The 12,892-nt window shown below is 46.6% G+C and overlaps 1 protein-coding gene across 1 annotated transcript in view; it reads right to left on the bottom strand.

Moving 5' to 3' along the window:
- Window positions 1-3,719, bottom strand: part of myoz2b (myozenin 2b) — an 83,836-nt gene extending 80,117 nt beyond the window's left edge. Inside the window, exons 1-2 of the mRNA XM_072496185.1 lie at window positions 3,564-3,719; window positions 2,850-2,953 (exon numbers count right to left, since the gene is read on the bottom strand). Coding sequence (XP_072352286.1) covers window positions 2,850-2,925 — 76 coding nt within the window. The 5' untranslated portion in view covers window positions 2,926-2,953; window positions 3,564-3,719. The remainder of the gene's footprint in view (window positions 1-2,849; window positions 2,954-3,563) is intronic.
- Window positions 3,720-12,892: the final 9,173 nt, after the last annotated feature.

Raw genomic sequence — 12,892 nt, 5'->3', positions numbered from 1 at the left:
GATTTTCTTCAGCATTGCTTGCAGACTGAAGAGAAGTCAACAGGATCGTTAAGCATAAGAGTTCTAGGTAGAGGATGGAAGACAGCTCATAGTCGTTGTAGGGGTGTGCATGAAACAAGGCTTGTTTTGAGCGATTTTAAAAAAAGAAAATTAAATTAAAACAATGTTTAATTCAAATTTGAACAAAAGTGGTGGTGGAAAGGAATACATGTAAGAATGATTTACAACAGTGTGTGAATGTCTTAGATGAAGTGTATGTTTAATGGTGTCCCAATCCAACCTCACCCTATAGAGAGATTGCTTTATGTCAGATAATTCTTTTTCGGAGAGAAAATTGAAACTGGGATAAAGATTTGAATAATATTATTGGTGAATAATAAGAGTAGAAAATGAACAGTTGGAAAATACAGAGATGTACACATTTAACTAATGAGGACAAGAATGAACAGATTCAACAATCACAATGCAGATAACAGAGCTGACAGATACAAGAAAAGTTCTTTTAAAAATTTGAATGTTTAAGGTATGTTTTCAACTTGTTACCAAAAGTGTAAAAACAATGATCAATCATCTATTACAACTGAAAACATTAGCCTGGATTCTACTGGCAGGAAACAGGTGGAGTGCTGATAAAATCGGGTGCCATGCCATCAGAGGTGGGCCCACCATGATTTTATGGGCAGTGGAGAGACATCGGTGGGCCACTCACCCATAGCCCAATTGATGTCATCAAGTGGGCAATTGATGTCCACTTAAGTACATTATCCTGCCCCTGCTCAGCCTTAATTGGCCAGTTTGTTCCTGTGCTTCTTAGCCAGTGAAGGGGAGAATTGTTTCCCTTTTTCAGGTCCCAATACAAATTTTCCTTCAGTAACCGCATCCCCCTCGAACCTATCGATCATAGCCCCTGACCCCCCCCCTCACTTCCCTTCCCAGAGGCTGCCTGGAGGTCAATCTTAGTTAGAGTACTGGCAGTGGCCTCCACCCCTGAGGGTGCTGCTGGTATTGCAGAGCTGCTGACCTCTGATTGGCCAGCAGCGCTTTGAGTCCCCCTGGAAAGGGGTGGAATTTTCACCTCAAAATAATTAAAGGCCCATCAGTCACAACATTTAAAATGTGAGCTGGCCAGTGGAGGTGGCTCGCACTTGACATTTATGCTGGGGTACAGGGAGCCTGCCTTCAGCACATAATTCAGCCCATTAACTCTGTTTCTCTCCTTCATAGATGCTGAGTTGTTCAGAATTTTCTGTTATATATCTGACGGAGCAACCATTCATTGTTAGTATCTATTGTAAAAGCATTATGGGGTTAAAGTCATATAGTTTCTATAATGACCACAACACTGGTTTTATGGACAGACAGCAAGTTGCAACATAACACCAATTGTTTCTCAGAGGGGAGAGGTGCAAATACCAATTAATGGAAGATGAATTGTCTGTGCTTAATTCTTAGCCATGTACTGCATGGGTTAGAAGAAATATAGAATTCTCTATATATTAGCCTAATCAAATATCTGAAATTCAGTCTCAGAAAGGTATCTTTTATTGTGCAATGATTATAATTCAATTTACCACATTGCCTACATTTATAATTATCTGATTGTAACTGAAGCATTAGGTTGAACTATATCAAATATAAAGGAACTTTTGTACTATGGACATCCATCAATTCAACACTGGTTGAGAGTGCTCAAGCTATTATTACCTTGGATCCTTAACATCCACCACCTTTTACCCTATCTGCCTGAGGTGGATTAAAATTAAAATTGCAAGAATGTTAATTTTAACTGTGTTAGGGTACACAATTTTGCATGAGTTTAACAATGTGGACACATGTGGAATAAGATACGTTTGGCTATTGGAGCCCCTTGTATTTATTCCTGTAATGCTAATATTTGTTTAAACTCCACAATGTTGAAGGTGAAAACCTAAAAATCTGGTCAACCCAGGGAAGCAGAAATTTTCCAGGATTGTGTGTCAGCGTCAGGATTAAACTAAAAGTGAAGGAATTATATCGGCTTGTTTTGGATTTAGATGAACTATTTAAAACTTTTCCCCAGTGCTTTGGCTTCCCTGTCAATGTACATCCTACAGTTAAAAGGGCACAAATTGTGCTGTTTTTTCCCTTTGATATTCTCCCCCTATCTTGTGAAGAAACACTTAGGAGCACCAAACCTGTGTTTGCACCACCACAAAGCTTCGGAATGTTGGTTCACTCAAATTCAGCCCAGTGTTGTTGGTGACATCAACTCACCTTGAAATTTGAAATTTACAAATTCATGTGATTTCTATTGAACAAACAATGTACCTGCAATGAATTTCCAAATGGGCAATATAATTGAATTGAACTGAACTGCATATTTATAAGCAGAATTTTGTGTGACTTTAACCTGTTGTGAAATGAGATAAGGCATTCTGCATGACTACGTGATTACTGAGGCATTGACGAGCAAATGCAAACAGTGAAAGCTTCCTGATTTGATGGGTGGCCATTTCAAGGTAACTTTATGGACACATAGCCCCACACCCTGAAGGAAATGTCTTTTGTAAATGAGGCTGTTACTGATCTAATTTCGAACATAGGTCAGAAGGGCTGTATATTGAGAGTGTACGTCAGCTGTCAAAGATCTCAGCACTCTACAGCTACACACAGTTGTTCGAACCAAAAATAACTTTCAAAGGACAGTGGTAATGACAAAAGGATTACTTACCATAGTCAGTAAAGCTATTCCATTAAATTATTTTTGGTAAAATACATACACACAAATGCTAACATTTGATAATAGACAGGGTAGCATTTTAAAGCCTTTCAGTTATCAGGTTGACTTTAGAAATGTAACAGCATCCTACCATTTCCTTGGATTTCTTTTACAATGGCTGATGCTTGTTGCTTTAATTCCTTTGTGAGGGTGCTGTGTGATTGCATTGTGTACGCTTTTCCTTACAGTTGAAAACTGTAATAAGCAGAGCACACATTAATATATGAAAATCTAGTCACTTAGTTCTTCAGTGTCAAAGATCATAAGTCACCTTGACTGGTAATATTGTCTTAATAAATTTAAACTATCTTAATAACTCGGGCATAATGTCAAACCATTTGGACTTCAATATAATGTATAATCAGGAATTACTGAGAAAATAAAAGAAGTCTTTACCAAATATTCTCCATACTATAACTCAAAGTTTTTTTTAATGGAAAATTACCAGAGGGAAATATACATTTAACCTATTTTACACATGCTGTTTCCTTCGGCATGTCAATTATTTTAAATTTAAAACTTAATGAAGTCTTTGTATCTTTATTTATGATATTTCAATACTGATATTGAACATTTACTAATGTTACATCTATGTACATCATCCACCAGACAAAACTTTGAGAATAATAGAGAAAACTTGAATATAAAATATTTTTGGATTGTTACTTTGTATCAAATTATACTTTGATTAAGAAAATTAACACATCATTTTGACATGTCTTGAATGTAAATAGCAATATTTTCTCATGGCTTCCATCATTAAACAATAGATTTTCTCGACACTTTCATGAACAAATAAGGTTACCTGTGTTAAATGGTGCAGATCCTTTAAGAAAACTGAAATTAAATGTAATCTCCTTCCAGTCCTTTTTGGTGAAATGGTTAGAGATGTCTCCCTTTGCTCAGCAAGTGACAGGTCTTTCCAGGATCACATCTGCCGTGGTCTGCACACACCCCGCAACACCAAGATTAACTGGTCTCGAGGACTGGCATCAACTTTACATCAAAAGGCTATATTTAGTGCTCAGCAATTCAGCCACTTCATTCTACTCAATAAAAGGTTGTAGATAGAGGACACACAGTGAAATAGTTATCTGGACTGATGTCTGGAACCCAAATTGTACAAGACTTGATGTAAAAAAAACCACATTTAATTAACTTCTGAAAAAAAGAAAAGAAGATAAATATATCAAACAACTAAATTATGTACTTTTGTTACTTAATTTAGAAAGATATTAATAACTAGTTGACACATGTATTATTATAAATCCAAAACTATTCACATGGGGCTTTAATTTGCAGTTTGTGTTCAATCTTCAGTTGCAAAAATTAAACTGATGCACATTTTCACATGACCTAATTGCAAAAATGAAGCATGACAAGTTGCAAAATTAATGCAGTTATTTTTTTCTTTAGATTGATTGGTGTGAGAATTTACACAAAAAAATTCCAATTCAAAATATTTCCTTTGGTGAAATAATGCTGCACTTAATGATAAATCTGATGAGCTAGATTTTAAAACCGACTTTACAAATTCTATTTTTAGAATTGATTTGCACAATATGATTTTCATATCAATAATACATTTCTGGATAATAATCACTGCACACTGCTGTGTATAACATCGAGGGTTGTTTGCCTGTGGTGCTTAAGCACTGTCAATGTAATGGAGAAATTACTGAAATCTTGAGCCCATGCTATTAATTAGAATTGCCATTTGTTTTTTAATCCTTATGGTGTATGCTTATCCCTCCACTACAGTTTGTTGAATGAGATGCATGTTTGTTGCCACAAATAGGATATCTAACTGGGATACAATAAATGATTTAGCAAAGTTTACTTCAGGAAAATGGATAAAATTGAACTCACCTTCAAAGAGTGATGTAACATTCAGTAGCGCATACCATTGTGGAAATTGGTCCAAATCGAAGCATTCTGGCACCATGGGTCAAAATGGGCTAGAATGACATGCAGATTCTTGAGAAACTGAAATAAAGTTGGAAACTGTTGAAAGGAGCCTGAAGATTAGACAATAAGGGCTGATGTCAAAATGCAGGCGCTAATGGATCTGGGAGCAGGCATGAGGTTAGAACATTGGCAATTGACAGGACACCAGGAAGCCAGGTCCAATCTGCCAACTTCAACATTTAACTGCATTGCATTCAGTGTGTGAGCAACCCCCCTTAGGAAAGATGGGTGGACAATTTCAATATGTTAATTGCACAATTAAAGATTTTGCCATTTAACTGTGGAACTATGGGCCTGTGGTTCCTGGAACTGACCAGTGAAAGCAAGGCAGGAATACAGTCACGGTTGAGGGGGCTGGAGACATGACAAGCTAATACGCCAATAAATGCTACAACCTCACAGCTGCTTTCTTGTCTTTTTGTGTGAATGGCGTTGTTCACTGTACAAAGAACAAAGAAATGTACAGCACAGGAACAGGCCCTTCGGCCCTCCAAGCCCGTGCCGACCATGCTGCCCAACTAAACTAAAATCTTCTACACTTCCTGGGTCCGTATCCCTCTATTCCCATCCTATTCATGTATTTGTCAAGATGCCCCTTAAATGTCACTATCGTCCCTGCTTCCACCACCTCCTCCGGCAGCGAGTTCCAGGCACCCACTACCCTCTATGTAAAAAACTTGCCTCATACATCTCCTCTAAACCTTGCCCCTCGTACCTTAAACCAATGCCCCCTAGTAATTGACCCCTCTACCTTGGGGAAAAGCCTCTGACTATCCACTCTGTCTATGCCCCTCATAATTTTGTAGACCTCTATCAGGTCGCCCCTCAACCTCCGTTGTTCCAATCCGAGTTTATTCAAACGCTCCTCATCGGAAATGCCCTCCATACCAAGCAACATCCTGGTAAATCTCTTCTGCACCCTCTCTAAAGCCTCCACATCCTTCTGGTAGGGTGCAGAAGAGACCAGAATTGAACACTATACTCCAAGTGTGGCCTAACTAAGGATCTATACAGCTGCAACATGACTTGCCAATTCTTATACTCAATGCCCCGGCCAATGAAGGCAAGCATGCCGTATGCCTTCTTGACTATCTTCTCCACCTGTGTTGCCCCTTTCAGTGACCTGTGGACCTGTACACCTAGATCTCTCTGACTGTCAAGACTCTTGAGCGTTCTACCATTCGCTGTATATTCCCTACCTGCATTAGACCTTCCAAAATGCATTGCCTCACATTTGTCTGGTTTAAACTCCATCTGCCATCGCTCCGCCCAAGTCTCCAAACGATCTAAATCCTGCTGTATCCTCTGACAGTCCTCATAGCTATCCGCAATTCCACCAACCTTTGTGTCATCTGCAAACTTACTAATCAAACCAGTTCTGTACCCACCTTGCCAGCTCACCCCTGATCCCATGTGACTTCACCTTTTGTACCAGTCTACCATGAGGGACCTTGTCAAAGGCCTTACTGTAGTTATGCTGAGATAACTTCAACAACTTGAGGTCACTTTGACAACTTTGGAAGTTTGTAGGTCTGATTGACATTTTGGTGAACTGATATATCAGGTCAGCATGGATGCTTCTGATGCGGTGTTACTTTGGACCTCTGATGAGGATCAACATAACCAGTACTTACAGGAACAGGCGAAGCAACAACCTGCTCCTGAAGGACTTTCAGGATGGAGGGAATAAGCAAATAAGTGCAGTTAACAGAAGGCCATACCAGAAACACACGGTTTTCAGGAAAGGCATGAGGTTCTTCAATGTGTTGGACCATCAGTGTTTCAGGAGGCTCGGGAGATATTTTCAACCTGTGAAACAAAATGGCTGCGAAGTGGACCTGATGGCTATGCTTCAAGAGTGGCTGCCAAAGTCACCGCCTCTCATCCCTTGGATCCTTTCGGGGCTCTGGTCGGGTAGGTAACAGTGAGGTTGAGCATCTTGGGTGACAGGAAGATATAGGTGGGGTGGTCAAATGGGCTGATAAGTGGCAGATGGAATTTAACCCTGAAACGTATGAGGTGATGCAATTTGGAAGTAGTAGGGTGCTATTCTCCCCCCCCCTCCCCCACGCCGGGTGGGAGAATCGCAAGGTGCCGCGCGAATCGCCCAACGCCGCACCGACCCCCGCACACGATTCTCCCACCCCACCCCCGGAAACCAGCGGCGTGCGATTCGAACCGGGCCGCTCAGAGAACCGGCGAGCGGCGATTCTCCGGCCGGTTGGGCCAAGCGGCCGCTACGACACGAAAGGTTCCCGCCGGTGCCGTCCACCCCTGGTCGCTGTCGGCGGGAACTCTGCGGGAACGCTGGAGGAGGCCTGTGGGGGAGGGGGGCTCCTTCTCCGGGGTGGCCTCCGATGGGGTCTGGCCCGCGATTGGGGCCCAACGATCGGCGGGCCGGCCTCCTCCCCCCCCTTCCAGGCCTACCTCCTTCCGTGCGCGGCCCCAGAACACCGGCTTCATGTTGATGAGGGGCCGGCGTGCGTAAGACGTTCCCCGCGCATGCGCAGGATTGGGCTGCCCCAAGTGCGCATGCGCGGGTTGGCGCACACCCACTTGGTGCTGCATAAGGGCGCTGGAGCGGCGTGAACCGCTCCAGTGCCGTGCTGGCCCCCTATGGGGGCCAGAATAGGTTGTGGCCGGGCCCTGTTTGCGCCGTTGTGAAACGCGACGGCGGTTCACGACGGCGCGAACACATGGCCTCAATATCGGAGAATCGCCCCGTAATTTGACAAGGAAGTATTCAATGAACGCATGACACTAGGAAACTTCCTCATAGTGGAAACTCTGACCGAGGTGATGGCCAGAAAATTCGAGAGGCAGTTCGCTCTGTATATGGAAGTGCTGTGAAAGAAGATGATGGATGCGATGAAGGAATGGGTGGAGGAGGTGATTGCTCCAGTGAAGGCTCCGGTGAAGGCAGTGTAGAAGGTATTGGCCGAGGTACCAGAGCAAGGAGAGAAGTTGAAGGGGGTGGAGGAAATTCTGTTGCAGCACAGTGACCAGTTCACCTCGATGGGTGAGGAGCTGTGGAGGCAGGTGGAGGCCAACAAAGGACTCAAAGCCAAGGTGGAGGACCTGAGAACAGGTCGATGCGGCAGAATTTATGGATTGTGGGCCTGCCTGACGGGGTGGAGGGCCAGAGGCCGACTGAGTACTTCATGAAGATGCTGGCAGAGTTGTTGGGGGAAGGGGAAGAACTCTCCCAAAATGAGCTGGACAGGGCTTATTGGTCGCTTGGGCCCATGCCGAAAGCAAACGAGCCGCTAAGGGTGGTCATAATTTGTTTTCACAAGTTTCACGTCAAGGAGAAGGTCCTGAGTTGGGCAAAGCAAAGGCAGGAGGTGAGGTGGGAAGGAGATGGTATTCTAATACACCAAGACTTGACGGGTGGAGCTGGCGAGAAGGTGGGCGGCCTTCGGACGGACGAAAGCGGCCCTTTACAGAAACGCCGTGCGGTTTGGCGTGGTCTCCCTGGCGAAGTTGAGGGTGACCTACAATTCGAGAGACTTCTACTTTTAGACAGTGCAGACTGCGGGGGCGTTTGTGAAGGCCGAAGGACTGGGACTGAAATGAGGGATGGGACTGAAATTGGGACTTGGACTGAGGAATTGGGGACTGTGCTTAGCCTTTACTCTCATTTCGGGTTGTTTTTGTCCTGTATTTGTGGGGGGGAACAGCTGGGTTTTTGAGTTGGTTGAATGGGGAAGGGTAGTTTATCTTTGTTATAGCCTACAGTTGGTTACAATTATATTGGGCTTTGGGGCTATGGCGGTTTTCTGGGGCAAGGTTTTTTCACTGATTTTGTCTGTCTTTGCTTTCAGCGATTGGGTCATGGGGAAGAGGTTCGGAGGAGGGGGCCTTAAAAAATGATAGAGCCGCCCATCTGCTTCGAAGGCAGTGTATTTGCAGTCGCTCGTGCGGAGGGGTAGCTGGTGGTAGGCGGACTTGAGATCCACCGTGGAGAAGACCTTATAATGCGCGTTCCTGTTTACCAGGTCGGATATGCGGGGGAGAGGGTACACATCCAGCTGTGTAAACCTGTTGATGGTATGACTGTAGTCAATGACCATCCTATGTTTCTCCCCGGTCTTTACCACCACAACTTGGGCTCTGCAGGGACTGTTGCTAACTTCAATGACCCCTTCCCTCAGTAGCCTTTGGACCTCCGACCTAATGAAGGTCCGGTCCTGGGCACTGTACCGTCTGCTCCTGGTGGCGACAGGTTTGCAATCCGGGGTGAGGTTCGCAAACAGGGAAGACGGGTCGACCTTAAGGGTCGCGAGGCCGCAGACAGTAAGGGGGGTATAGGGCCGCCGAATTTGAAGGTCAGACTTTGCAAGTTACATTGGAAGTCCAACCCCAGGAGTGTAGCCGCGCAGAAGTGCGGAAGGACATAAAGGCGGAAATTGTTGAATTTCCTTCCTTGGACTGTGAGGTTTGCTAGACAGAACCCCTTTATCTCCACTGAGTATGACCAGGAGGCCAGGGAGATTCTTTGATTTACAGGGTGGGTAAAAAGTGAACAGCGCCTTACCGTGTCGGGGAGTATAAAGCTCTCCGTGCTCCCAGAGTCGATCAGACAGGACGTCTTGTGGCCGTTGATGAAGACCATCGTCGTTGCTGTTGAGTGTTCGAAGTCGATTTTGGTCCAGAGTCACCGACGCCAGATGCAGGAGTTGTGAATTTTGATCGGGCAGTGTGTAGTCGGCCGGGCTGTGGTCCTGGTGCCCCATCCAAGATGGCGTCTCCCATGGGTCGCACATGGTGGTCGGGGATGAACAAAATGGTGACGCCCATCCGTCCAGCGTGGTGTCCGGGGAACAAGATGGTGGCACCCGTGGGATGCACGTGGCCCTAGGATACGGGGGTGGCGGTGATTGATGGCCGCCTGGGGCCCTGGGAGAAGTTTGCTGTGGCCGTCTGGAATCGTCGCTGGAGACCACAGCCACCGCTCGTGCCTGGCAGACCCCCACAAAATATCCCTTTTTGCCACACCCTTTGCAGGTGGAGTTACGGGCCGGGCAGCGCTGGCAGGGATGCTTTGCTTGCCCGCAGAAGAAACAGCGTGGCCCAGGGGAGATGGTGGGCCGCCTTACAGCGCAGGCCTGCGGGAACACGGGGAATGTCTGTGGGGCTGCCACTGCGAGATTCCACGCTGCCCAGGGGGCCGCCGCGCGGTCGGGCACATAGGATTGTGCGTTCCTGGAGGCAACGTCCATGGACCCTGCCAGGGCCCGTGCCTCTTTAAGTCCCAGGGTGTCTTTCTCTAAAAAACGCTGGCGGATCTCTGAGGAGCTCATACCTGCTACGAAGGCATCCCGGACTAGGAGTTCCGTGTGCTCGCTCGCCAAAACTTGCGGGCAGCCACAGTTTCTGCCCAGCACCAATAGCGCGCGGTATAACTCCTCCAACGATTCCCCGGGGGTTTGTCATCTCGTTGCAAGCAGGTGACGTGCGTAGACCTGATTTACCGGGCGGATATAATGTCCTTTTAAAAGTTTGATTGCTGCATCAAAGTCTTCCGCCTCCTCGATGAGGGTGTAGATCCCAGGGCTTACCCTTGAGTGCAGAGATGCAGTTTCTGCTCCACCGAGGGTGTGCCTCCAGCCTTCCCAAGGTAGTCTTTGAAACACGCCAGCCAGTGCTTGAAAATCGCCGCTGAGTTCGCCGCGTGGGGACTGAGTTGCAGACACTCCGGCTTGATTCAAAGATCCATCCTTTCAACTTAAGTTGTCGTCTATTAAATTGATGCACGATCAATAACTGCAAAGACGAGGTTAAAGCATAACTGAAGGCTTTAATAGACTAGAACTGTTCCCCAGCAGCTCACGTACAGAATGAGGGCTGCTGGGACGGCACCGACTCTTATACCCCACCTATCAGGGCGGAGCTACATACTATACAGCCAATGGTAAACCCCCAGGTTTAACCAATGGACTTCAGCCTCTCAGGTGCTGCAATACCTGATAATACCACAAAGAGATCGACGATTTTTACACACTTAAAGAGCTTAAAGGTCAACGTGATGATGTTACAGGAGCCCCATCTGAGGGTGAAGGATCAGGTGAGACTGAGGAAGGTTTTCCTCTTGGGATTCGATAGCAGGACTCGTGAGGGGGGGGGGAAGCAGTATTGATGGGCAAGAGGATGAAGTTTCAGGTGGAGAATGTAATGGTGGATAGGGGAGCAGGTACGTGATAGTGACGGGGGCACTGGCAAGCGTATATAGCCCCAACTGGGATGATGCGGTGTTTACGAAGTGGGTGCTGGGTGCCATTCCGGATTTGGCTACCCACAAGCTAATGGGGGGGCGCTACTGGAATATAGTGCAGGAATGGAAGATGGCTAGGTCTCAGCCGTGCTCGCTGGCCCAGTCAGTGTGGGGGGATGGGGGGGGGGCAGTTAAGGCGCTGTCTGGGCTCATGAAGGATATGAGAGGAGTGGATCCGTGGAGGTTCTTACACCTGAGGGAGCGGGAGTATTTACAAGGTGTACTCAAGGATAGACGTTTTGATGGGGAAGGCGCTATTGGCTGGGGTTAGAAGGCCGGAGTACTCAGCAAAGTGATTTTGGACCATGCTCCGCATTGGGTGGATGTTGGAGTAGGGGATGGCCCAGATGCCGGGGTGATGAATGGATGTGGGGTTGCTAGCAGACCAGAGCTTTTGTGATAAGGTGGGGAAGGTGATCGGGGGGATATCGATTAGGTGAAATTAAGAGTTTGAGTCGGAGAGGATAGATGTGAGGTTTTGGAGATGGGATGAGAGGGGGATCAAGGAAATTAAGGATTTGATTCTTGGAGGACTCTATTCGCGAGCCTAGAGGAGTTGGGAGAGAAGTATGGATTGGCGCAGGGGGAAGGGTTTAGGTACCTGTAGGTTCGAGATTTTGCAAGAAAGGTTTTCCCGACCTTCCCGATAGCACCAGCCCCTTCGTTGCTGGGGGTGGTGCTGTCAGTGGGAGAACTGGAGAGGGGGGTTGTTTCGGCAATTTATGGGGGGATCTTGGAGGAGGATAGGGTGTCATGGGCACCCATCATGGTCAGCACAGTAGCATTATGGATAGCACAATTGCGTCACAGCTCCAGGGCCCCAGGTTCGATTCCGGCTTGGGTCACTGTCTGTGCGGAGTCTGCACATCCTCCCCGTGTGTGCGTTGGTTTCCTCCGGATGCTCCGGTTTCTTCCCACAGTCCAAAGATGTGCAGGTTAGGTGGATTGGCCATGATAAATTGCCCTTAGTGTCCAAAATTGCCCTTAGTGTTGGGTGGGGTTACTGGGTTATGGGGATAGGGTGGAGGTGTTGACCTTGGGTAGGGCGCCCTTTCCAAGAGCTGGTGCAGACTCGATGGGCCGAATAGCCTCCTTCTGCACTGTAAATTCTATGACAATCTATGATCGAGGGTATTAAGGCAAAGTGGGAGGAGGGGAGGGGGGTGATGGAAGAGGGATTGTGGTGTGAGATGCCGCGGGGGACGAATGCCTCGACCTCGTGTCCGAGGCTGGGACTGTTACAGCTGTAAAGTTGTATATAGGGCACACATCACAAAATCAAGGATGAGCCAGCTGTTCAAAGGTATGGAGGATGTCTGTGAGCGATGTGGCAGGGGCCCCGCAAACCACGTTCATATGTTTTGGTCCTGTCCGAAGCTGAAAAAGTTTTGGAGGACGGTATTTAGCACAATCTCGGGGGTCTTGCATATGGATGTGGAGACCTGTCCTCTAGAAGCCATATTCAGGGTGTCAGATCAGCCAGAGTTGCAGGGGGGAGCGGGGCAGATGTCTTAGCCTTCACCTCGCTGATCACTCGTAGGCGGGTCCTTTTGGGATGGAGGTCAGCTTCTCCACCCTGTGCCTCGGTATGGTGGGAGGGACCTGCTGGAGATTTTGACCCTGGAGAAAATGAAGTTGAAGCTGAAATGGGCAACGGAGGTGTTCTACAATTCTTAGGGTATGTTCATTCTGCACTTTCGGAAGTTGGTTGCCTTTGACTGTTGAGGGTGGGAATCGGGGGTTGGGTTTTGGGGGAGATTTTCTTTTTTTTATATATTGTGGGAGTTGTTTTTGCTTCTCTTTGGTGAAAATGATGAAAATATGGCGAATAAAAATATTTAAAATATATGTGCTGAAGAGAAGTGTTTGTAGTTGTGTAAGATGTTATCATG

This window comes from Scyliorhinus torazame, chromosome 3 (genome assembly GCF_047496885.1).
Source record: "Scyliorhinus torazame isolate Kashiwa2021f chromosome 3, sScyTor2.1, whole genome shotgun sequence".
NCBI classification, from domain to species: domain Eukaryota; kingdom Metazoa; phylum Chordata; class Chondrichthyes; order Carcharhiniformes; family Scyliorhinidae; genus Scyliorhinus; species Scyliorhinus torazame.
The sequence above is the reverse complement of the archived record's forward strand: the minus strand, read 5'-3'. Positions and strand labels throughout refer to the sequence as shown.